At 39.9% G+C, this 26369-nt stretch overlaps 1 protein-coding gene across 7 annotated transcripts in view; it reads left to right on the top strand.

Annotated features, from left to right (window-relative positions):
- WNK1 (WNK lysine deficient protein kinase 1) overlaps positions 1-26369 on the top strand; it is a 147897-nt gene that overhangs the window by 118285 nt on the left and 3243 nt on the right. For 4 of the 7 annotated variants that reach the window (XM_070409497.1, XM_070409495.1, XM_070409499.1 and 1 more), the window contains 13 exons: positions 238-354; positions 667-840; positions 1020-1077; positions 1220-1342; positions 2084-3528; positions 4651-4734; positions 6647-6724; positions 7298-7358; positions 11805-11863; positions 13918-14576; positions 17130-17332; positions 18966-19160; positions 25808-25995. In XM_070409497.1, the coding sequence (XP_070265598.1) occupies positions 238-354; positions 667-840; positions 1020-1077; positions 1220-1342; positions 2084-3528; positions 4651-4734; positions 6647-6724; positions 7298-7358; positions 11805-11863; positions 13918-14576; positions 17130-17332; positions 18966-19160; positions 25808-25995 (3444 nt within the window). Of the gene's footprint in view, positions 1-237; positions 355-666; positions 841-1019; positions 1078-1219; positions 1343-2083; positions 3529-4650; positions 4735-6646; positions 6725-7297; positions 7359-11804; positions 11864-13917; positions 14577-17129; positions 17333-18965; positions 19161-20019; positions 20113-22964; positions 23007-25807; positions 25996-26369 lie in introns of all 7 variants that reach the window. The other 3 variants (XM_070409496.1, XM_070409493.1, XM_070409494.1) reach the window with 2 other exon arrangements.

The raw sequence follows: 26369 nt of genomic DNA, 5'->3' as shown, positions 1-26369 counted from the left end.
GAAAAAGAACAGTTTTAGTTTACATTTCTTTCAAACTCTTCAGTGGAAGATGAGTATGTGTCTCAAAGGCTAATATTTTCTTTCTACCAGTTTAAGAGGCAGAGTACCAGTGCCAGGAATACCAGTGGTAACATTAGGCTTAAGTTCAAGTGATAATCTGCATTACTTTCTCAAATTCAGTAACAAAGGTGAATGTGGTTTTCCAAGATACGAAGTACCTTTTCTTTTTCTTTTTAGGTTTCAAATAAAGGAGACCGGGTAGTAGAATGTCAGTTAGAGACTCACAATCGGAAAATGGTTACATTCAAATTTGATTTAGATGGTGACAATCCCGAGGAGATAGCAACAATTATGGTATGTCTCCATTTGGAATTCCAGTTTTGCCTTAGTACTTGATCTAAGTAGCCACTGCCCTAGCCAAATATACAGTATTTTGTAATATATTTTTACATTTATTTCTATGTGAATATAACTAGTATACCAAGCCTGTGATTTAGGGTGTTTTTGTATAGGACATACCTAACTAGTATTGAAGAACTTTCATATCAAGTAAATAATAATATAGGTGTTATGCAGATAGGGCAGAAGTCATGAAGTTGGTAATTGGATGACTTAAAGCTTGAGAAACATTGTACTAATCAGATTGACATCACATTTCTTTTACAGGTGAACAATGACTTCATTCTAGCAACAGAGAGAGAGTCCTTTGTGGATCAAGTGCGGGAAATTATTGAAAAAGCTGATGAAATGCTCAGTGAGGATGTCAGTGTGGAACCAGAGGGTGACCAGGGATTGGAGATTCTACAGGGAAAGGATGACTATGGCTTTTCAGATTCTCAAGTAGGTTCAACATTCCCATAGTGAAGGTTTGTTTGTTTAACATATTACTGTAGTGCCAAGCAAAATATCCAGTGATCATATGTCTGAGATGATCAAACACTTGTGTTCTCTTTGCATGTGGCAATTTGCCTAATTCAGATTGCATTGAGAATGAATTGAACTACTTTTGTTTGTTGTAGAAATTGGAAGGAGAGTTCAAACAACCACTTCCTGCATCTTCCATGACACAACAAATAGGTGAATGAATCTCTTTTCTTTCTGTGTTTGCTCTTACCTTTGACCGAAGTGTGCTAATAATGAAATCTTAAAGCTTCATGTCAGTGACAGTATATACAGTATAATAATAATGCAATCAAGTGGTCTGTTTCTTTTAAACTAGGCATTCCTACCAGTTCTTTAACTCAAGTTGTTCATTCTGCTGGAAGACGGTTTATAGTGAGTCCTGTGCCAGAAAGTCGATTACGAGAATCAAAGGTTTTCACTGGTGAAATATCAGATACGGGTAAGGAATTGCTTCTACCACATACTTCTATAAATTTTGTGGCATCTCTGCTATATTGGAAGCTAGGTCATCTAGCAGTAGTTCAAATAATGACACAGACAATAAAAGAGACTAGAAAATTGGGATTATAACTAACAGATAACATATGAAGAAAGGAAATAAGTGATGAATAGAGAAGATTAAAGAAAAAGAGCCAAAGGGACAGCCATAACTAGATATGGTCCACGTAATAGATACTGTATAGATACAGTAATATGTATTTGCTTTTCCATTTAGTACTATTGCATATGCTTTGAGGTTACTTCATGGTTTTGTGTTTGTTTTCAGAAACAGATAATCGTATACCCTAACTTACTTTGATCTAACTACTTTGCTGTTTTAGAGCCTATCATTTCCTTGGGAGAGTTACTGTTTTTTAATATATTTTTATTGTTTTAAAAGAGGAAAGGAGAGGGAGAGATAGATACATCAATGATGAGAGAGAATCATTGATCAGCTGCCTCTTCATGCCCCACACTGGGGATCAAGCCCGCAACCTGGGCATGTGCCTTGACTTGGAATTGAACTGTGACCTAGTGGTTCATAGATCAATTGAGCCATGCCAGCAGGGCCCTTGGAAGAGTTTTTAAACCTTGTTGGTATGTGGCCTAGTTGGTAATCCAAAAATAGATTGCTAGGACATTCTTTTGAATCCACCCTTTAAAAATGGACTGATTCTGAATTTTTTCTTTTCCTTTGCAGTTGCTGCCTCTACGTCTCATGGTGCTGGAATGAATTTGTCTCACTCTGCTTCATCCCTTAGTCTACAGCAGGCCTTTTCTGAACTTAAAAATGTCCAGATGACAGAAGGACCCAATACAGCACCTCCCAACTTTAGTCAGACAGGACCGACATTTCCAGTAGTACCTCCTTCCATGGGTAGCATTGCTGGAGTCCCCACCACAGCAGCAACCACACTTTCAGTATCAGTCCCTGTAACTAGCTGCCCTCTTAATGACATTTCCACATCAGTCATTCAGTCTGAGATTACAGTGCCCACTGAAAAAGGGATTACCACCTGCACAAGTGTAACTTCAAGTGAACTCTGTATACCACCTGTGTCTGAAGAATCACCAGTGCTTTCCAGCATGGTTTCAGGCATCACTATACCTACAGTTGTCTCAACATCAGCAACATCCCAGTCGGTTCTGGCTCCCACATCTGGGAGTGTTGTTTCTAGTATAGGTACTTTACCCTCTAGACCGGTTTCAACAACTTCAGCCTCTGCAGTGAGCAGTGCTGCTGCTCCAGGGGCTAATCCTCCACCTGCATTATCTCAGCCATCAGCAGGCAGTACTACTACAGGGGCAGCCACATTAACCTCAGTTTCTAACACCACTCCGTTCCCAAGCATAGCTTCACAGCCATCTCTTCAGCTTAGCAGCAGCACCTCTGCTCCTACACTAGCTGAGACAGTAGTGGTTAGTGCACACTCACTTGATAAAATATCTCATAGCAGTACAGCTGGATTGGCTTTGTCCCACTCTGCACCCTCCTCCTCTTCCCCTGGAGCAGCAGTATCTAGTTCCATTTCTCAACCTGGTGGGGTGCATCCTTTGGTCATTCCCTCAGTTATAGCTTCTACTCCTGTCCTTGCCCAAGCAGCAGGACCTACTTCTACACCTTTATTACCCCCAATACCTACTATCCCACCTTTGGCACAGCCTGTTGCTAGTGTGCCTGCCGTACAGCAGACACTAATTCATAGTCAGCCTCAACCAGCTTTGCTTCCCAACCAGCCTCATACACACTGTCCTGAAATAGATGCTGATACACAGCCCAAAGCTCCTGGAATTGATGACATAAAGACTCTAGAGGAAAAGCTGCGATCTCTCTTTAGTGAACACAGCTCATCTGGAACTCAACATGCCTCTGTCTCATTGGAGACGTCACTAGTAGTAGAAACCAATGCCACACCAGGTATCCCAACGACTGCTGTTGCACCCAGCAAACTCATGACTTCAACTACAAGTACTTGCTTACCACCAACCAGTTTGCCACTAGGAACAACTGGTTTGCCTGTTATACCAGTGGTAACACCTGGGCAAGTTTCTACTTCAGTCAGCTATGTTTCAGCCCCCGTCAGCGCTACACCAGGAGTGAAACCTGGAACTGCTCCGTCAAAGCTACCTTTAACTAAGGCTCCAGTAAGATTCTTGTTTTGAAATAATTAAATTAATATAACCACTCTTTTTCCTTCTAATATATGCATTTTTCTACTCAGCCTTGCAAATTACAAATGAAGTTATAAAAATGTCTGCCTAATAATAGGCACTTGGTATTTATTAAATAAATAGATGGAAGGTGATAGGGTATATGTACATTGAACATGAGAGATTTTTCCTTTTGAAATATAGCAGGATTTGGGGGTTATCTATACTGCATGATTTTCTAAGAATTATAATAATCAGGTAAAATTACACGCATTTCTTCCTAATTGGTACAAATTGAAGGACTCTATCCCAAAAGACAGCTAAATGCTTCTACTGGCGATTATACATAGTAACAGAAGTTCATAATCTTTGTTTCAATGAGAATGAAGCAAATTATCTGCTTTGCTTAGATTCCACAGATGTATAATATGGGGTCAATAAAAAATTGGAAATTAATAATGTGATACAAAGGAGGAGAAAAGAATCTAATCTTAAGAATAAAATAACTAGAAGGTGTTTTCTAATTCTGCTATGGTGGGTTTCCTCTCATTCTGCCATCTTCAATCTCTCTGATCTTTTCCAAGTAATAAAGCTGTACTTTTTTTCTACTGTATTGTATGCATTGCCATTGATAGGAAATGCTTTTAACAGTAATTAATATAGAGGTTTTACTCAGACAGAAAACAAATTGCTTGATAGTATTGGATTTCTGATGCCTTTTGTTATCAGGCCTGACCCTTGGTTACTTCTGAATTGTTTTTGTTTTCTCAGAAAAGTCTTGTTTTTGGAAAAGCCTGATTATACTGTACCACGGCAGTGGTTCAAAAATATCTGGACTGTGCCTCTCATGTCCACACAACCTTTGTTCCCTCTATTTTCCCTAGAGAATAACTTCTTATTAAATTTTACTATTCATTTTATTGGTATGTCACAGTAATCCCTATAATAGTATCATGGTTACAATGTCCTTTATTTAAGAGTATAACCCAGGTGACAAGCATGCGTTAACTAGATACATGTTATTCTTATGCTTCTGCAATTTGAATTAGTTGATTTGTTCTCCAGTCTTTACATTTCAGTGTCTCATGGATTTGAATTTCCCTTCATTGTCTGTAGGTTGTGTCAGTGGGTTCTGAACTTCTAGCTGGTATTCCATCCAGTGAGCAGTTGCCACCTTTTCCAGGACCTTCACAAACTCAGGTGCCCTAAGACTTGGCATATTTCTTAATGTGCCCCTATTTTCTTTCACAAAGGGTATTTAAATTCTCCATTGTGGGATCATGGCTTCTGGCTTCTATTTGGTTTTGACTTAGTAACAGCTTTCTTTTAAAATAGTGTAGCTAATGACCCAAGCCCTATTTAAAGTAAGAAGCTTCATAGTTCTTTTATTTGTAATGTTGCTTCAAGTCATCCAGAAAACATTTAATATTAATATTTTTTCATATTTTTTACAAAGGAAGAAAATAGCAAAATTGATATTTTGCCAAACAAGTAAAATTCCTTTTCTCATTCGTAGAATAGTGAAATTGCATCTTAGGTATGAGATAATTTGCTCTAGATTTCATGGAAGTAAAAAATTACATGTATATAGAATTAACTTTGAAAGTTCCTTAGGAAAGGGTACCATACTAATAATTGATTATACCCTTTTTCTATGAGTTTAGTGCAACCATTTTTTTTCTTGAACTTGACATTTCTTTTAATGAACATTGAATTAAGTAATTGGCTTATATATAGATGGTTATAGGGTGATATTTCATGAAAAAGATATATCTTTAAGTAGAAAAATCACTCAGCTCAGGTGAAATGAGATTCCTCATAGAGGAATTAAGACCAGTGATGTGAATGTGAGATTCCTATCTCACACTCAGTTCTACCCACTGGGTAGAATGGTGGTCAGAATTGCTTACAGTATTTAAATTCTTTCCTTTTCCACCCTACTCTACCACCCCACACATTTAGTTGAATTCACATAGGAAGTACTCGTTATGCATCCATTGTAACCATGAAAAAACTTCTGTGTGGGTCAAGCCTAGTAAACATTGCAACTAAATTAGGAATTTATTTTAGAACTGTAAAAGAAAAACATAGTAAATTGCTAATTTGAAAAGCCTGAATTTGTCTTTACTTCTTTAATCCCAGATATACAGTAGCACATAATTTAATGAACTTACCATAATAAAGTTTTAACTCCAACAGAGAAACCACTTCATCAGCCACTAGGTTTTGAAAAAAATTGCATTGTGGAAGTCTGTAAATTGGGAGTTTCAAGCCTATTTTCTCATTAGAAGCATGTATTTATAATTCTAAGAGAGCTGTAAGTGTGATGGGAAACAGCAATAAGACATGTGGAGGGGTAAGTAGATAGACACTACATATAGACAGGGAATAGCATAAGTAAAAGCTATAGGAGAATAGGTTGCTGGAAGCCAAGATAGATGGATGTTAAGAGACTGTGGCAAGAGTAAAGTTTATGGCCTTGAGATGGATGGTAGTAAGACCTGGTTAATAGGATGGGATACTCAGACCTCCAGTTCCTCCTTTCTGTCATTTATAGGGCAGGTATAAGAGTATAGATTATTAAGGATTTACAAAAAGAATAATATTACTTGATAGTGCCATCTTTTATTTGTAAGGCCAAGGTCTCAGAAAGATGTACCAAACTGAAAAAGAAAATAGGGAACATGTGATAACTCTTAATCTACCAATAGACCTTGATACATTTTTCAGAATATATTTTAAGGAGAGGACAAATAGACAACTTTTTTATCACTTTCAGTAACATTAAACATAAAAGGTAAGAAAGAAAACTTAGAAACTGTAAAAACAAATGTAACATTTTTTCTAAGAAACTGTAAAAACATAAATGCAACAGTTTCTCTAAAGTTTGAGGTTGACATAACATTTTGAGAGACTGGTAAATCATTCAAGCAGTACTAGTATATCTAAGTTGAACTTGATATATTGAGTTTCATATTCCGTGAATAGACACACATTATGTCATGTCAATCTAAAGCATAAAACAGTATGTCCTATATAAATGGTCTGTACATAGGGATTCTGAATATGCCAAAGACCTGTATTTATTGTGGTTGTTTTCATTCAATCCCAGCAACCTCTGGAAGATCTTGATGCTCAGTTGAGAAGAGCACTTAGTCCAGAGACTATTGCAGTAACATCTGCAGTTGGTGTAAGTTTTGAAAATCTTGATAAAATCTTCCCATAACCCTATGTATTATGTTCTTAGAACATAAACTGTAAATTTGACTATTGATACCTTTAACACCTATTTTGTCTTTGTTTGTTCAAGCCAGCAGAAATGAAACCGGTTAATGAAAAATTAACACTGACCCAGTAGTGTAACTGGAAAAGATTTTATTTGAAAAATACTTTTCTTTTTCTCTGGTTAGAATTATACCAAAGGTTTTGTATTTATGATTCAGAGGAGGTTATACTCTAATCCTCTCAGGCATGTGACATAATAGTGTTCTGATTAAAACTAGTTTTCTATGAATATTCAAGTTATACTCAAGTATACCATAGGAAAAATTAAGAAAGCCATGTAGAACCGTTAAGACTCAATTTCTTCATTAAAATATGTCTTTCTTTACATTAGACCTATTTTTAGGCTGTTAAAAAAAAATTCCCTCAGACATAAGTTGTTTCTTCACATATGCTCTTTCTAAGAGGAAAAGCAGCAGGCCAAATTTTAAGACTGACCAAAGCTAAAGATTTTTGTGGTATTTGTTTCTGTGTTTTGCAGCCTGGGTCCATGGTGCCTCCAACAGCAGTTACAGAAGCAGGAGCTCAGCCTCAGAAGGATGGTGAGAAGCATCCTTCCTCTTATATTACCACTTTCAAACCTCCCTATAAATGATTACTATTTCAAAGACATATTCTTTTTTTTTTTAGATAGTTTCTTAGCATAAAACCCTTTGTTATTAGTTAGGCCTAGGTTCTTGCTAAGAGATGAAAAAATTCAAGCACATATAAAAGTTAATTTACTGATAAATTTCTTGGCTTTTGTGACACTAAATATATAGAGATAAACTTGAGTAGCAAAGATTGTAGAAATACAAATTTAAGATTTCAGTTAATCAGTTTAAACATTTTTATCTCTTTTTGGAGTCATTAAAATTGGCATGTTCATAAAATGTAATCTCTTTAGAAAGGCATACTTTCAACTTAATTTTGCAAAAATTACCTATATCATCAATTTAAATATTTTATTAGGACTTTTATCACCCTGTGCTTAGTCATAAGTCGGTATCAATTACTGCTATTCTAAAGTTTTGTAGTGAATCTCTTTTCATTTAAAATCATCAGTCCCACAGAATCTAGGAAGTTTAAAGTTTCTATTTTTTTGTTGCCTTTTCCTTCAGAATCAAGTTTAAAAGTGAAAATACTTAAATGTGAGCTATACTTATGCAATGTGATTTTTGTATACCACATGCTTAATATTAATTCCCTTTTTATAAAAATCTATTCTCAGTACCACCTGACATGAATGTACTTCCCTATATAAATATTTTTAAAATATATATTACATATATATAAATTTCAGAGAGAAGGGAGAGAGAGATAGAAACATTAATGATGAGAGAGAATCATTGATGGTTGTCTCCTGCATGACCCCTACTGGGGATCAAGCCCGCAACCTGGGCATGTGCCTTGACTGGGAATCGAACTATGACCTCCTGGTTCATAGGTCAATGCTCAACCACTGAGCCACACTGACAGGGCCCCCATATAACTATTAATAAGATTACCTAAGTGTTCTTACTTCTTACCTTTCCTTATCTTTCCTAAATGCTAAATTTTGCTTAAAACCTCTCAAAATATTTCCAAGGGAATTGATTCTCTTGTTTTAAAATGAATGACTCAAAAAATCACTGGAACAAATGATAAATTCTAGAAACGGACAAACTACAAGGGAAAGTAGAATATTAAAAAGGTGACCTTTCAAATCATAATGTGATGGGATATTTCAGTAAATGGTTTGGGACAATTGGACAGCCATCTGGAAAAAAAGCAAAGACCACTAGCCTTCCCGTGGTCCGCAAACTGTGGCTCACGAGCCACATGCAGCTCTTTGGCCCCTTGAGTGTGGCTCTTCCACAAAATGCCACGTGCGGGCGTGCGTACAGTGCAATTGAAACTTCGTGGCCCATGCGTAGAAGTCGGTTTTCAGCCTGGACGAGTCTATTTTGAAGAAGTACTGTTGATATTTGGCTCTGTTGACTAATGCGTTTGCCGACCACTGCTTAGACCAAAATAAATTCCAAATGGATCAAAGATAAAAAATGATACTAGCCCTAACCGGTTTGGCTCAGTGGATAGAGCGTCTGTCTGTGGACTGGAGGGTCCCGGGTTCGATTCCAGTCAAGGGCATGTACCTTGGTTGCGGGCACATCCCTGGTCGGGGGTGTGCAAGAGGCAGCTGATCGATGTTTCTCTCTCATCGATGTTTCTGGCTCCCTGTCCCTCTCCCTTTCACCCTGTAAAAAAAATCAATAAAATATATATTTTTTTTAAAAAATGATACTATACAAATGGTGGTGCTGTAGGAAGACAAAGGAAAATTTTTCTTTTTTCTTAAATTTTAACTGTCTAGATCAGAGTCAGCAAACTTCTGCAAAAAGGCTAGAAAGTAAATATATTAGTCTTTGCTAGCCATACAGTCTCTGTCACAACTACTCAAATCTCTTGTAGCTCCTGAGCAGCAGTAGACAATACATAAATGAATGAGTTTCACTGTGTTCCAATAAAATTTATTTACAAAAGCAAGCAGTGGGCCGAATTTGGTCCATGCATTGTAGCTTGCTGATCCCTCATACAGAGAAAGGTGTTGTGTTTAATACCCAGCCCAGAAGTGGTAATAGATTTTAGTTTTTCTGCTTGGAAAAAATCATGCCATTTAGTCCAAAGATAAATGAAAAACTGGGAAATGTATGCATGTGCATGTATTTATATCACAAAAAGGGCTACTTTGCTAATATTAAGAGTTCTATAAATTGAGCATAGACAAGGAATAAAAGATTAAGAAAAAAGAAACATAGGCATGAAAATACTTTATAATAACAGAAATGCAAAATAAAACCACAAGTGGTAGCTCTTCTCATTTCTCATTGGTAAATTCAGAAGTTTAATAGCCACCATTGACTTGGTACAGTCTCTTTGGAGATAAATTTAGTTATGTCTGTCAAAGTTTTAAATGGAAATGATTCAGCATTTTCATACCTAGATATTTATTCCACAGATCTATAAGAAAATATTTATTAGAGCATTTTTATAATAGCAAGAAATTTGAATAACTTAAATTTTCAGTAGAAGCTTGGTTAAAATGTAGTACATTTTTTTTTTTAAATTATATCTACTTTTTGCATACATTCAGTACAACACTATGCAGCCATTAAAAATGAAACATCGATACAGAATGTTCTCTAAGTTATAACATTATATAAATTCGTGCACGAGTAAGGTCCCTAGGCCTGGCTGGCGATCCAATCAGGGCCTTCCTTCCAGCTGCCAGCCAGGGCCTCCCTTCCCCGGCTGCCAGCCAGGGCCTTCCTTTGTTCCATTCCACCCCCTGGTGGTCAGCGCATGTCATAGCGAGTGATCGAACTCCCGGTCTCCCTGTCGAACTCCCAAGGGGACACTTTGCATATTAGCCTTTTATATATATACTAGGGGCCTGGTGCACGAAATTTGTGCACGGGGGGTGGGGTGTGATTCCTCAGCGCAACCTGCACCCTCTGTCATGTTCCGGGACCCCGGCCACTCCGGGCCTACGTGCAGGCCTACAGACTTGGGGCGGCCTGGCAACCCAGGCCCCCAGCCACTCCTTCAGCAAGAGGCCAGGGCAGTCGGGAAGCTTGGCTTCCTCCGTCGGTCGCCGGGGGCAACCCAAGCCTCCAGCTCCGTGGCTGCCACCATCTTTGTCGGGTTAATTTGCATATCACTCCAGTTGGCTGGTGGGCGTGGCAGAGAGGTGGCTAATTTACATATTTCTCTTTTATTATACAGGATAGATACCAAAATCAGTATTTTACTGGTTGTGTGAAATAAAGAAAATGCCAGTGTAGATTCTACATTATCTCTAGGAAAAAACTCAAACAAGTGATTATCCCTAGAGAGGACCTACATGGTTTTAAAGTTGCTCAGAACTGCATGTTAATGGTTCTAACACCTTTACTGTCTTGTCCTAGGATTTTGCCTAAGTGTTACCTAACCAGTTTGCCATAGCTGGTTTTTATTTAAAAATGGGTCTTAATAGTCCTAGCTGGTTTGGTTCAGTGGATAGAGCATCGGCCTGTGGACTGAAGGATCCCAGGTTCAATTCCAGTCAAGGGCACATGCCCGGGTTGCAGGCTCGATCCCTGGGGATCGAGCAGGAGGCAGCCAATCAATGATTCTCTCTCATCATTGATGTGTCTATTTCTCCCTCTCCCTGAAATTAATACAAATATTTATTTTTTAAAAATGGGTCTTAATATTCTAGGTGAAATTTCATTGTTCCCTTCATTTATTTATATCTTTGAGTTAAAAAGTGGATAACAGTGTAACTGCTTGTTAACCTTAGTTTTATAGTATCTGTTAATATTGTAGTTAAGCTGCAAAGCTACTTTGGTTATACAATACTCAGTATTACCAGTGGGGGATACGTACCAAGATGTATCCAGTAGACGCCTGAAACTGCCAATAGTATGGAACCCTATATATATACTATGATTTTTCTATACATACATACATATGATAAAGTTTAATTTCTAAATTAAGCACGGTAAGAGACTAACAATGACTCATAAAAAATAGAGCAACTCTAACAATATACTGTAATAAAAGTTGTGTGCATGTTTTCTCTCACTTTCTCTCTCAAAATATGGAATTATTGTGGATAACTGAAACCACTGAAAGTGGACCAGTGGATAAGGAGGACTTCTGTAGGGAACTTATTCCTTCAAATATGCCATATCAACATACATGTGTACAAGTAAAGGTAGAGGGTAAATGATGAATTTTCAGACTTTGACAATTTTTCCCAAACAATATGATCTTTCATACTAAAGGTATCTTCTAGGAGAGCAAACAATAAATTTTCCCTTGTTGGATAAAGCCCAAGGGGAAAGGGGGGTAAGGAAATTTTCCTTGCCTCTAACAACTTTCATCCAATACATAGTTTCATTTTGCTGTATTTCTGGCCAGTGGGAAAAGAAGCTAACTAGAGATGCTGATTTAAGTTCTTTTCCTCCTCCATTTATTTGTTCTAGTGTCACAAGTCACAGCAGCTAGTTCAGGAACTGGTGTTTTTAAGACGGGGCGATTTCAGGTAAGACAATCACTTTTCCTTGCTTTGATTCCCCTTTTGGGGGGAATATATATTTAACAGAATTATTACCTACCTTTTGGGACCTAATTGCCAATTTGATGATATATTTCTTTTGTATAGAACTTTATAGCTCTTACTATTTTTCCCTATTCAAAATAATACATGCTATTAAAGAAAATATGGAATACTTAGAACAGTAGATAAATAATAGAAAATGATACTATCTTCCTATCCTTCCACCCTCCCCAGGATTACTTTTTGGGGTGTTCTTTCCTTCCATTCCTTTTTTCCTGTATATGTGTATACCTAAAATTGCCCTTGCTTCACTGAACTCTGAATGATACTTTATAGCTTTTCCCCCATCTAATGATTTATTTACCTAACCATTCACCTGTTATTTTATTAGTCATTAGGTTGCTTTTCCAACATAATGATTACAGTAAATAACTTTGTATATAAAATATTTTTCATGTTTAGGAAAATCTTTTAGGATTAATTTCTGAAGTAAAAATACTAGGTCAAGTGATTATATCATTTTATTTTCCCAGTTGGCCCAACAAGGGAACATGTTCTGGCTGTTAGGAAACAGTACCAAGCAAGCTTAGAAAATCATTTTTATTACTAATTTGACAACTACTTTTCAATTATTCTTGTCAGCCAATGGTTGTTGGCACCAGTTCAACAGCAATAAGAATCCCCAATTTGGGGTTCTGTGAAGAAGGAAACTTTATTCAGTGCAAAACATCTCAATTGTGATACAGCATGGCTATGAAAACAGCATGGCTGTGAGGCAGGCCTGAGGCCAGGCTCCACTCTGGCCTGCACTGATCTGCTTTGCTCTGCTTTGCTCTGCTCTGGTGAGATACCTTCAGCTAGGGAAATGCAATCATTAGCTTTTGGTGGAGAGGGAAAGTATGCTCCCAGAGCCAGAAAGGAGCTGATTTATGTAGACGGAAGTTCCCCACCCATGGTCCCTGATTGATCCATCCTCATGCAAATGAAGACTCCCAATTCCTCACAGTTTGGTCCAAAAGGCACAGGACAGAATAGAGCCACTCTGATTGGTTGAAGAAGTTGATAACTGCTCAGCTCTGATTTGGTGGAGAAAGCATCTGTCCTATTGGTTAAAATATTCTAGGAACTCTCTTATAAGGGCTGGATCAGATGGCAGAAATAATGCAGGCAGGTAGTTCAGTGCAGGTTTCTCCCTAAAGGACAGTTTGTTTGAGAGGCCCCTGTATGAAAATGGCTGCTAAGCTCTGTTTTTGTTTTGTTTTGTTTTTGTTTTTTTGTTTGTTTGTTTTTGTTTTTGTTTTTTTAAATATATATTTTATTGATTTTTTACAGAGAGGAAGGGAGAGGGATAGAGAGTTAGAAACATCGATGAGAGAGAAACATCGATCAGCTGCCTCCTGCACACTCCCCACTGGGGATGTGCCCACAACCAAGGTACATGCCCTTGACCGGAATCGAACCTGGGACCCTTGAGTCCGCAGTCCTATGCTCTATCCACTGAGCCAAACCGGTCAGGGCTGTTTTGTTTTGTTTTGTTTTCATTTGAGGCCAGTTAGCCACCAGGAGCCCTTCTTAGTAGGTATCTTTTTCTCAGGGTTCACATTTTCATGATAATGCTTGGTTGTGTTGATTCTTGAAGCTTAGCTGGCATTTAACATTTATTGGATTTAATCTTTGTAGTTTTTCTTATTCACAAGAAATCTCCAACATTCCATGACCAGTTGTTATTTATATTTTTACTAAGATTTGAATGTGAGTCTGGTGCATTAGATATAAAAGTAGTAATGTACTTAGTAAGCTTAGCCAGGCACTTAGAATATACATCTAATCTGTATATCTCAGTACAGATGTGTTGTTCTCTATAATGATATTCTATTTATTTTCACAATAAAAAATGGAGGGACTATGTAAAGGGATAATCAGCCTACTTACTGGCTAGGAAATAAAGTGTTTCTGTTATTTTCTTTTTGAATGGTCCATTCTAAAAATTGAATATTAGGGACTTTTAAAAGAATCTTACTTTGGTCTCTTTCCATTAGGTTTCAGTTGCAATGGATGATGCCCATAAAGAGGGTAAAAATAAGTCTGAAGATGCAAAGTCTGTTCGTTTTGAATCCAGCACTTCAGAATCCTCAGTGCTATCAAGTAGTAGTCCAGAGAGTACCCTGGTGAAGCCAGAACCTAATGGGATGACCATCCCTGATATCTCTGCAGATATGCCAGATGGTGCCCACAAAACTCCTGCCTCAGAAGCAAAGTCAGAAATTGGGCAGCCTACCAAGGTTGGACGTTTTCAGGTGACAACTACAGCAAACCAAGTAGGTCGTTTCTCTGTATCAAGAACTGAAGATAAGGTCACGGAGGCAAAGAAAGAGGGACCAATGGCATCTCCTTTTATGGATTTGGAACAAACTGTTCTTCCTGCTGCAATACCAAAGAAAGAAAAGCCCGAACTGTCAGATCCTTCGCATCTGAATGGACCATCTTCTGACTTGGAGGCTGCCTTCCTAAGTAGGGATGTGGATGATGGTTCAGGTAGTCCACACTCCCCCCCTCAACTGAGCTCAAGGAGCCTTCCTATCCAAAATCTAAGTCAAAGCCTTAGTAACTCACTCAACTCCTCTTACATGAGTAGTGACAATGAGTCAGATATTGAAGATGAAGACTTAAAGTTAGAGCTGCGACGGCTACGAGAAAAGTACGTATTTTTTCTCCTATGAAGAATAATGGCAAAATTAAGACCTAACTTGTGGTGCCTATATTAGTATTCTTTTCACTACAATATGCTTATGTCTCATTTCTTTTATTTATTTATTTACTAGAGGCCCGGTGCGTGGATTCATGCACCGGTGGGGTCCCTCAGCCTGACCTGCACCCTCTCACAATCCGGGAACCCTCAGGGGATGTTGGAGGCCCAGTGCACAGATTTGACCCAGTCCCCACAGGCCAGGCCAAAGGACCCTACTTGTGCACGAATCTGTGCACTGGGCAGGTTTCAGCCTGATCCCCACAGGCCAAGCTGAGGGACCCCACAGGTGCACAAATCCATGTACTGGGCCGGTTTTGGCCCGATCCCCTCAGGCCAGGCTGAGGGGCTCTTAGTATGCATATAAGATCTTTGGTTAATCCCCCCCTTCCCTCTGAGATTCATCATTCTGTTCCATGTTTTCATGCCTGTGCATTGAGTGTCTGCCCCCTGGTAGTCAGTGTGCATCATAGCTACCAGTCGACCAGTTGCTTAGGCTTTTATATATAAACTAGAGGCCCGGTGCACAAAAATTTGTGCACTCAGGGGGGTCCCTCAGCCCAGCCTGTGCCCTCTCGCAGTCTGGGACCCTCGGGGGATGTCCATAAGCTGGCAGTCAGACATCCCTCTGGCAGCCCGGGAGCCCTCGTGGGATGTCCGCTTGCCAGCGGGGAGCAGGCCTAAGCTGCAGTCGGACATCCTTAGCACTGCTGAGGAGGCGGGAGAGACTCCCACCATCACCGCTGTGCTGGCAGCCGTCAGCTTGGCTTGTGGCTGAGCAGAGCTCCCCCTGTGGGAGTGCACTGATGACAGTGTGTGTCATAGTGACCAGTCATTCCCAGTCGTTCTGCTGTTAGGGTCAATTTGAATATTACCCTTTTATTATATAGAACTAGTGGCCCAGTGCACGAAATTCATGCACATTAAAAAGGGATTAATTAGAGGAAATATTTTAATATTGCTATTTGCCCTTTCTCTATAATAGAAGTGTCAGAGATGAAAAAAAAATTAGTAAAATGTATATGAAAATCTTCCTCCTGCTAGAGTCTGGGGCGCACCAGAGTCAAGTCCCCACCCACCCACATGCGCCTCAAAATCGTTTGAGACCCAGCCGTGCTCCTCCCCCCCTCCCCCATCAGGCTAGAGTCGGCCAGTCCCACCCTTGTCAAGCCTTGCTGGGCAGGGGGCGCAGCCTTAGGTTCCCTGGCCCAGTGCTGGGGTGTGGGGCGCGGCCTGAGGTCCCCCAGCCTGGGCCAGGGCGGGAGGCACGCCTTGAGGTCCCCCGTCAAGCCCCGCTGAGCGGGGGGTGTGGCCTGAGGTCCCCTGTCAAGCCTCGAGGGGGGTAGGCGCAGCCACAAGTCCCTGCTGATTGCTCATTAAGGCTTGTTACAGGAATTCGGCCTCTGCTGTGGGCGCAGCCATCTTGTGTTACAGAAACCCCCGCCTCTGCTGTGGATGCCACCATTTTGTGGTGGAATGACAGTCAATTTGCATATTCCCTCTTTATTATATAGGATTTTAAAAATATATATATATTTTTTTTTAATATATTTTATTGATTTTTTACAGAGAGGAAGGGAGAGGGACAGAGAGTCAGAAACATCAATCAGCTGCCTCCTGCACACCTCCCACTGGGGATGTGCCTGCAACCAAGGTACATGCCCTTGACCAGAATCGAACCTGGGACCTTTCAGTCTGCAGGCTGACGCTCTATCCACTGAGCCAGACTGGTCAGGGCTAAAATATATTTTTATTAATTTCAGAGAGGAAGGGAGAGAGAGATAGAAACATCAATGATGAGAGAGAATCATTGATTGGCTGCCTCCTGCACGCCCCCTACTGGGGATCGAGCCTGCAACCTGGGCATGTACCCTTGATCGGAATTGAACCTGGGACCCTTCAGTCTGCAGGCCGACATTCTATCCACTGAGCCAAACCAGTTAGGGCTATGTCTCATTTCTTTTAAAGAAAGGGTAATGGGCAAGAGCTAGTATCTGAATGTAGTTCTAATTGGGTCTCCTGTACTCATCAGGACCCACAGCATTTCTAGTTATAGAACTTTGTCAGCATCTTTTGTGTTATTGTTACTAAATTACTTTTATTAACAGCACTTTTTGTAATTATTAACCTAGTCTTAGCTATTTATTAGTTTACCAAATGAACCAGTGTTAAAATGTTTTGTTGGTCATATTTGACAAACTGAATCAGAATAGCAAATTCAGTTCTCCTGTGTATAACCTCAAAAGCCAGGAAATCTTTTTCTCCTACTATATCATCAACCATTTGTTGCCTGGGAGCTTGTTGGATTTTGGCTTGGGTAATGGAGGCCATCAAGATGAGTTGACAAACTAGAATCTCAAGGTATAGTAGAAACTAGATTAAATACATTTGGGGCAAAGATTCAAAAGTAAGCACTTCAATGGAGGTTAAAGAATATGTAGTTAAGTCTTGTTTGAACAAAGGTGGTTTTAATATTTTTGAATTATGTCTGGTTATCTTTCATAGACATCTTAAAGAGATTCAAGATCTGCAGAGTCGCCAGAAACATGAAATTGAATCTTTGTATACCAAACTGGGCAAGGTTCCCCCTGCAGTCATTATTCCCCCAGCTGCCCCACTCTCAGGAAGAAGAAGGCGACCCACTAAAAGCAAAGGCAGCAAATCTAGTCGCATCAGTTCCTTGGGCAGTAAAAGCCCCCAGCTTTCAGGTAAGAAGCCGTGGACCAGGTCAGCCATGGTGTCCCGTCTTTTATTTCTGTCTTCAACAGTGTATATAACCTATTGAACATTTGTTGTTTTTGTTAAATTTCAAAAGAATTTAATTGACTTTCCTAATATTCTTACTTCCTTGAATTCTCTACTCCCCATATTTATAGTACCTCTTTTTTAATTTATGGAAGTAGACTGGTTGAGTTCAATGGCCTATTTCATTGTAATCTATATTGCTATCTATGGGTAGTCTTCATTTATAGTTGTTCTTAAGGATAAAACATTAGCTTTGCCTGGTAACACATACCTCATATTTCTCCAAACTCTTGGGCAGTTAGAAGAAAATATATTTCACCTGTACTTAGTAAAGTTCAGGTTGGTTCTTCCTTTCAATGAATGAATTGGTCATAATTGTGACTGGAATAAATATAAATTTCACATAGATATTTGAGTATGTCTTAAGTGATAATTTCCTTGGTTAAAGTTTTTATTCTATTTACCTATATTGGGACAAAGAATTTCCTAATGTTTGTAACTAAAAAATAGTTAAATCATAATCTCTTGTAATGAATTCTAGGTCTATTTAAATTGTGATAAACAGTTTTTACCCTTTGGTGAAATGATGGTAATGTTAACAGATAATTAGTTGAAAAGTAAAAAAGTCTGAAATAAGCGTATACCTCATATTTGCTCTGCAGGGCTAACAAATATGTTGGAGAGCAATTGCAAACTTTTTAGCAGCTTTCCATTCTCTGGAAGTTTTAGAGACCCAAATTTTCTCTAGCACGTTAGAACCAATTCAGTAGTAGAGATATGATTTTAAGGAATAGCAACTATTTTTAACAATTCTTCTGTACTTGATCTGACATGCTTACAAGAAAAATTAAGCAGACACTGCTTGCCAAACCTATTTGTATCATGATCCAACTCAGTGTTTTATAGTAGAGTTGTGGAACTGCAAAATGGAATTCTCTCATATCTATATATTCTAGACCAGTGGTCGGCAGATTGCGGCTCGCGAGCCACATGCAGCTCTTTGGCCCCTTGAGTGTGGCTCTTCCACAAAATACCACGTGCGGGCACGCACGTACAGTGTGATTGAAACTTCGTGGCCCATGCGCAGAAGTCAGTTTTTGGCCTGGGCGAGTCTCTTTTGAAGAAGTACTGTTGACATTTGGCTCTGTTGACTAATGAGTTTGCCGACCACTGTTCTAGACCAGTGGTCGCCAACCTTTCGGACCTCATGGACCACCAATGGTCCTCGAACCACCAGTTGGCAACCGCTGCTCCAAAAGTTTCCTTAAACCAGCTGTCGCCGACCTTTCGGACCTCGTGGACCACCAGAGGTCTGCAGACCACCAGTTGGTGACCACGGTTCTTCTACACATCCACTCAGCTCAGATTTGTGATCCATCTAGGTTTTCTAAAGCTAAAAAACTTTCAGGATAATTTCCTATGGCCCTATTAACTGTTGATTCTCATGCCATTCCACACTTCCTCTCCTATTCATTAGTCATAGCTTTTGGCCCATTAATCACTCAGTGGGACGAATTGGAAGAATAAGGACAGTGCCTATTAAAGTGCATTGGGAAAGCTGTACTTGTTTCTTCATGCCACTTTGTCTTCTGGCAGGTAATTTGTCTGGTCAGAGTGCAGCTTCAGGCTTGCACCCTCAGCAAACCCTCCAACCTCCTGGCAACATCCCAGAGACTGGGCAAAATCAGCTATTACAGCCTCTTAAGCCATCGCCCTCCAGTGACAACCTCTATTCAGCCTTCACCAGTGATGGTGCCATTTCAGTACCAAGCCTTTCTGCTCCAGGTCAAGGTAAGAAAGTAAAACAACCGTCATCTTCCAAAAACATTAAAATGGAGATATTGCCATGTCCAGGACAAAAGCCTAATGAGTAGCTTATTGTTAAGGTGAGTTGGAAGACCAGTTGACCAGAACATCGCCTGTGTGTTGTACACTTCCAAGGATCTATGAGCTGAAGGGGTGGGAAGTGATTAGGTAGGTGCACTCATTGCTCCTATCAGGTGAAATAGCTTCCTTTCAAAGGATTACAGCAGATGGTTAGGTTTGTGACCGATATGAAGGATTCATTTGGGATTTGCAACTTATGACTAGACAGATTTCCTGCACTAAATTCTAAGGAGTTTTAGCAGTTTCTGAAAGCTAATTTGCTGGATTAGCTAATGTGGGCTTTTTAAATTTGTAAGTATGGGAGTAGCATACTAAGATGAATTGCCCTAAATTCAATTTTTTATATAGATTATTTACTTTTCAAATAGTTTTATTTATTAATGATTGCTCAGAACATTCCTGTAGAGGAAAGAGCTTCTAGTAACCTTAGAACAAGTATGAAAGGAGTTCACCGTCTGGGGAGAAAAGAATGGGGAAATATGATAGGTAGCTTAGGTACCTTTGTCACAATTTCACTGAAATTGAAGATGTACTTTTTGGAAAGAGCTCAAACTACCTAGCATTATTCCCCTGTGAAAAGCTTTTTGCAGGTGGAGAGAATTGAGACCTAATTTTCCTGTCCTGTATATTTGACCTTTCCCTAGAAGCTTGTTCTGTGTGTCACTGTAGCGCATTTCACCACTCCAGCCTCAAGTTTCTAACATCTTGTAGTTGTGTTCTGTCTCTTCTCTCTCTGTTCTTCCCTGTTTCTCCCCTCCCACAGGCTGTGCGAAGTTTAACTGTGCATCTGAGCAGGTGACATTCAAACCTGGTGGCAGGAGGACCCGATTTCTGAGTACGCCCTGCTTGGCTCTTTGTGTGTAACACCTTTACTCCTTCCTCGCCCTTGTTTTTCTGCTGCTTGGATCTGATATTTCACGCAGTCCATTTTCATTTGTCTTTGTATATCATTTACTCAGCGGCTTGGCTGAACTACTATTACCCTCAGAAGTTTGGGTCCCTACATTAATTATTATAAAAGATGTAGAAATAATAACAGGTTTCTATAAATTTCAAAATAACTTTCTGATAGAATTGCTTCTTCATAGATCCATGTAGATATGGTGTTAGGTTACATAGATTGCTGAGTCTTTCAGAATAATGAAGACTGGACCCTGGTAGGGTACTCAGTGGTTAGAGCAGTGGTTTCCCAACTTTTTTTTGTCCATGCCCCACCTAAGCATTTCTAAAATCCAGATGCCCCCCCTGTGATATATAATTCTTATTATTCAAAAAGTGAACTCCTACTCACTATTTTAGGAAGCCTAAAAGGCCGTTAACTTGGCCTAAACAAGCTTCCAAAGAACATGGCATCCATGAAAGAGAAAAATAAAAGAACGAAAGGACAGGTGAAGTACTGAGGAAGAAATCACTAAGAAAGTGTTAAAAAATAATATGAAGAAGTTTCAAAACATAATAGAGAACTGAAATTCATAAATATGTCACTATATATTTATATATGTATATGAGGCCCTTAGAACCATAAGAAATGCAAAAATTCACTGTCAATAACTCATTCTTGAATTGGCCCCCTTAAAAATCAAACTGCCTCCCTGTGGGGTGTGTGCCCCACGTTGGGAACCACTGGATTAGAGCATCTTCTTGATAAACACCAAGGTCAAGGGTTTGATTCCCAGTCAGGGCACATATAAGAATCAACCAATGAATGCATCAATAAGTGGAACAACAAATCAATGCCTCTCTCTCTCTCTCTCTCCCTCCCTCCCGCCTCTCTCCATGCCCCCCCCCCCCCCCCCCCGCGCTACCCTTCCTTCCTCCTCCTTACTCTCTCAAATCAATCAATGGTTTTTTTTAAAAAAAAAATAATAATAATAATGAAGACAATTTTTGTCCTATTCAGTGCTGCCCATGCTGATCACCGATGCACTTAGATCCTGGCAGCAGGTAAAAGTTACACCCTAATTTTCAGAGGAGACTGGAATCTTTTTCTGGTCAATTAAGCAACCATCTTTCAATTGAAAAGATGCTAGAATTTCCTCATTGGATCCTTTCACCACCACTACCTTCTAATTTCATAAAATCAGGTGTTGAAAGGGTTTCAGTGTAGTTACTCTCATAAAGCATTTATTCTGTTGAAGACCAAATCCCAGCACCTGCAAGTGAAAATGGTATTTTTACCTTAATTGCTGAGATTTCCAAGCCTTCTCCTTAAAGGCACAATAGCAAAACCTCTCCACCCATCTTTCCCAACGGTGAAAAGATGATGACACCTGTCTTCTAGGGTTGTTCTACAAATCACATACATGAAACAGGCAGCATGGGAGAAGCACACATCATTTCCCTCTGATTGGCCCGCAAATGTAAATGGAAATAAATTTTTTAAAATGAATGTAGGGCTTAAGTAGAAAACTTTTACTAGAGTTTAAATAAAGGTCTCTGTTAAGGCCTCAAACTTCTGATGTGGTTATTGAAGTGCTTTTTAAATGCATGTGCTAAGGCCATCACTATTTCTGTGTATGGTTCAGAGGTCCTTGGGCCTCTCATATCACTAGCCAAAGCTAATTAACAAAGGTGTGGAAGGCATTACCAGTTTGGTAGTTTTCCAAGCGTGTGTGATTTTTGAGCATTCATATAACTTTCTGGTTAAACTAGGCTGGACCAAGCATACTAACATCTTGATGCTTAAATAAGCATTTAATTTATATGTCCAGCTAGAAAGATGAAAAGACATTAATAGTAGGAGGCAAGTGTTATACAACCTGAAATGTCTAACGGAATAAAGAGAACCAAGGCTTTTTTGTAAAATATAATGTGGTAGATACCACTTCAAATTAATTCAATGAATTCTCATCACACTCTTAAAGGTAGGTGGTATTACACTCTTTTTGAATAAAAGTGTTTAGAAATATTAAAATCTTACCACTTCCTGCTGGGTCTAAAATGAAAGGTGACATCAGTATACTAGTATATCTTATAAGCCTTGGTGACTAAATTGCAGGAGGCAGATTTAAAGCAAATGTGGAAAAAAAAAAAACCAGGTGCTTATAGGCATGGAGGTCTTACTAGTTTGGGATGCATTATTCTATGCTCTCCAAATAGATAATGGTTTGGAAGCATGGCTTGCCTTAATGCTTTATTTATGTTCAAAAGTTGCTTGTTTTCCATATACTTTTAAAGATTTTTCTAGAGGGGAAAGTACTAGTATGTCTAGGATGTGGAAATATATTAGCCAATTTAAATTAATTGAAAACTGTAACAATGGTAGTATCTATCAGTCCACTGTGGTAGAATTGCTAATGCATTTACTTGAGTGCTTTTTAACAACCCAGCAGGAGAAACAGAAAGCGGGACAGGGTCAATGGAAAGACTGCTTGGGTATTTGAAATTCAAGCAGTGAGATCTGAGAGACTGGAGTTCCTCCCCTCCCAGACCTTAATGCAGAGCATTGCACTTCTAGATACAAAGATTGGGTATGGAAATCCAGCTTCTGTCAGCTAGGTACCACAGCACATCATATAACCAAGTCAAAGCTAACAGCCAGTAAAATACATCCCATAGAACTACATCTGTGGCAAGGGCTCCAGGTCCTACCAGTCTGTCCTCCTCCTGCTTTCTCTTGCTGGGACTTTGTGTGCTGTTTGGAGATTCTAAATATTTTATACTGATGTTTCTTTATTTTTAACACATTGCTCTCTCTTTGTGCTTCAGGGAAGATGGTGAAAAAAGTCTGTCCTTGCAACCAGCTCTGTAGTAATTATCTTTTATTTTTCTGTTACTTTTGGTCCTTGATTGCAAAGCCTGTTATCCTTGAGTTCTTTGAACCCTGAAGCCTCACAACTCCCTGATTCCCAATTTCCATCTCTCTAGTTCCGCACCCTTTTCTAATATATTATTTAACATGCTTATTTGCTGACCACTGGCTATCCTTCCAGATTAAGAAATCACCTCATAGTCAGTGTTTTCATTGATGACTCCCTGCAAGCCTGCCTCTGTGGCATTATGGCTTGATAAGCCCATGGATATGTACAGAGAGATCAAGGACTCCTGACTCCTTTGTGAAAGAATTTGTTAGTTAACAAAATGTGCCGGCCACTGGAAAATCAGCAGTGGTCACAGCATACAAGAGCCCATTACCCCACATGTGCTAGGTTGGTGAGGTGAAAGGCACAACTTTGTAGAGTCTGGCTTCTTAGATTGGTAGCTTTTCATTAAAGTGCAGGCAGTTCAACAACCCCACAGGCCACCTAGGTCAACCAGAAAACGCTATACTTGGGATATACTAGGCAGTAAGTTGTGGCTACTAATAGGTTATTGTTACTAGGATCTGGCGGTGTCAGGATGGGGAAAACGTATTATAGCAGGAGAAAATTGAAGAACAGATTTTGGGTGGTTCAGCATACACTTACTTTTGAGAGCTTTTCAGCAGAACTGAGAAAGGTTAGTCAGTATACTCTGGAAGGAACACAGTGTTCTCAGAAATGTTTGCATTAAAAATGTTCTTAGACACTTTATTACTGAAATGGACTAAATCCACAACATGTTCTAGTGTTTATAGTCAACTTTTCCCACGAGTTTATTTCTAATCAGAAAGGGATGTGTTTATTTCCTTTAATGGGAAAACCTGTTTTCAGAAGCCAGAATAAGAAGGTCAACTGTATGGTTGACTCTCCCTCAAGGTATAAACCTTACCTTCAGAATCCACTACTGTGTAATATAAGTTAAAGTGAGACATGAGATTTGGTCATACAGGGGCCTCACAGCATGAAAGGCAACAAGCATGAGACCAGAGCAAGGGGTCTCCCAGCACGAGCTTTGTAATTGGTGTTCACCTCACAGAGCTTCTTGTATTTGGCTTTGACAGCTCTGCTCACTTGGGATAGTGTCTGGTTTTGTTTTAATTGGCTCACTTACCATCAAGCTCACTAAGCAATCACCATTCGAACCAGATGCTGGTCCTCATGCATGATATGCTTGCCTTCTGGACTTCACCATCATGACTGCCATCCTCACTGCCTCTTCCTCCCTCCCATTCCACCACTGTCTCACTCTTCGCTGTTCGAGGAAGGCTGTTTCCTGTGCCATAGGGGAACTTACTCTTCCCTTTACACTGTACGTGCAAGAGCAATTCGCTGTGGCTCTCGTGGGCACTGAGAAGGGAGCTAGCACACACTACAGTAGTTCCATGTCAAGCCTTGGTGGTAAGAAGCATGTGACCTTCCTCTGCAGCTTCACCTCCAAATTAGCTGTTTCTCGAGTACTGACATGCTTGTGTGTGCCATCTCTGGATAGTGTGGTATAAACTTGACCAGCAATGGATCATAAAGGGCTTTTCAATGGCAGAGTTGCTTCAGGTATGCTGCTGTGCTCCAGTGCTGCTTTGACCTTGAAAGCAGGAAAATGTATGCATTTATGTAGCCCCCAGCATTACTGGGATATCTTAAGGCCTTGTGCTCACAACTTAGTAGCTTTTATTTATTCTATAGCAAATGTGATATCTGCTAAGAAGGTGGGGTGAGGGTATACAAACAAGACCATGACTCTTCTCTCCCTCTTCCCTAAAACTTGCCTCTTCGCATAATCTTCAGTGTGCCCTCCAGCAGAGCCGAAATCAGGCAGGACGCAGACTCCTTTCTTCTCATCAAACTATAGAAATAGAACTCCTTCATTGCACCTCAAAGCTTCCTCCTCCCTTTTGCACCCCTGCCTCAGCTGAGTGTTCCTATTGCTTCCACATAAGAGTGCTTGCTGTTCTGGGAAAGGGCGTGGAAGGGCTGAGGATCCTGGAACCAGTTGAAACTGAGGTCATCTTCAGGAAAAGCATGCCTTCTTGGAGTTGAAAGATTCAGGCAAACAGTAAACCTCCCTCACAAGTAAACTTGGTTCTTCACTCATAGGAAATTGGGAAAGGTTGAAGCCTTATTTCCTCTCAAATTTATGTTTACGATTTGTGTTTATGGGGTCCACGTGAAAAGTGTTTTTGAACAGAGCATGCTGTTTCTCTTACCACCTCTTTCCATTAAGGAATGGCTAAAGATTTTGGCCAAGTCCCACATGGCTTGGGAACTATGTCTTTTCCTGGGCCAAACACCTGTCTTTGCATTTCTGTAACTCCTACTCGAACCCTGTCCCAGTGCTCAAGAAATCACCTTGTTTGCCCTGCGTTCTCTAACACTCTAGAACAGCTAGCCTCACTGACCATCCCACTCTTCCCTCATCGATGCTGGAAACGTTTACTGGCAGTACGTTTCAGTCCTCTGAGATGCTATGTGAATGGGCTGAAAGAGGGCCCTGCCCTTTGTACCAACCATGGTCCTGAGTCCTTTAGCCTTCCTTACCTGCAGCTCCTGAAGAGAATCTGGTTTCATTGCCCTGTTATGGCAAAACATTTGGCTAAATAAGGACTTGGAATCTTCCTTTGTTGCATGGCTTCCCAATCCATCCTCCCCATTCTGTGGCTTGCCATTCATCATTCTGTGAAGCTTTTCCTCTTCATTGAATTATAATCCAAACACCATGTAATGGTTATATTCTGTTGCTTCTTCTAACTCTAGGGACCAGCAGCACAAACACTGTTGGGGGGACAGTGAACAGCCAAGCTGCCCAAACTCAGCCTCCTGCCATGACCTCCAGCAGAAAGGGCACATTCACAGATGACCTGCACAAGTTGGTGGACAATTGGGCCCGAGATGCCATGAATCTTTCAGGCAGGAGAGGAAGCAAAGGACATATGAATTATGAGGTAAGTTTTCCTTTTTTTTTATTTTCCTAATCGATTAGTGACACTAAGCACATCTGAGACCATGCTTAACATTTCAGGCTGTGATCTACTTTAGTAGCTCATTAATTTTAACACTTTTTTAAAATACGGTTTTATTGATTTCAGAGAGAAGGGAGAGAGAGATAGAAACATCAATGATGAGAGAGAATCATTGATCGGCTGCCTCCTGCACGCCCCCTACTGGGGATCGAGCCTGCAACCCTGGCATGTGCCCTGTCCGGGAATCAAACTGTGACCTAGTCCATGGGGTGACAGTCAACCACTGTATCAATCCAGCCAGGCAATTTTAATACTTTTAGAAAACAAGACAAAAATCACCCAAGTACCCTTTTATT

The sequence above is a fragment of the Myotis yumanensis genome, unplaced genomic scaffold, assembly GCF_028538775.1.
Source record: "Myotis yumanensis isolate MYYU_CA2020_CCGP unplaced genomic scaffold, mMyoYum1.0.hap1 SCAF_3, whole genome shotgun sequence".
NCBI classification, from domain to species: domain Eukaryota; kingdom Metazoa; phylum Chordata; class Mammalia; order Chiroptera; family Vespertilionidae; genus Myotis; species Myotis yumanensis.
The sequence above is the reverse complement of the archived record's forward strand: the minus strand, read 5'-3'. Positions and strand labels throughout refer to the sequence as shown.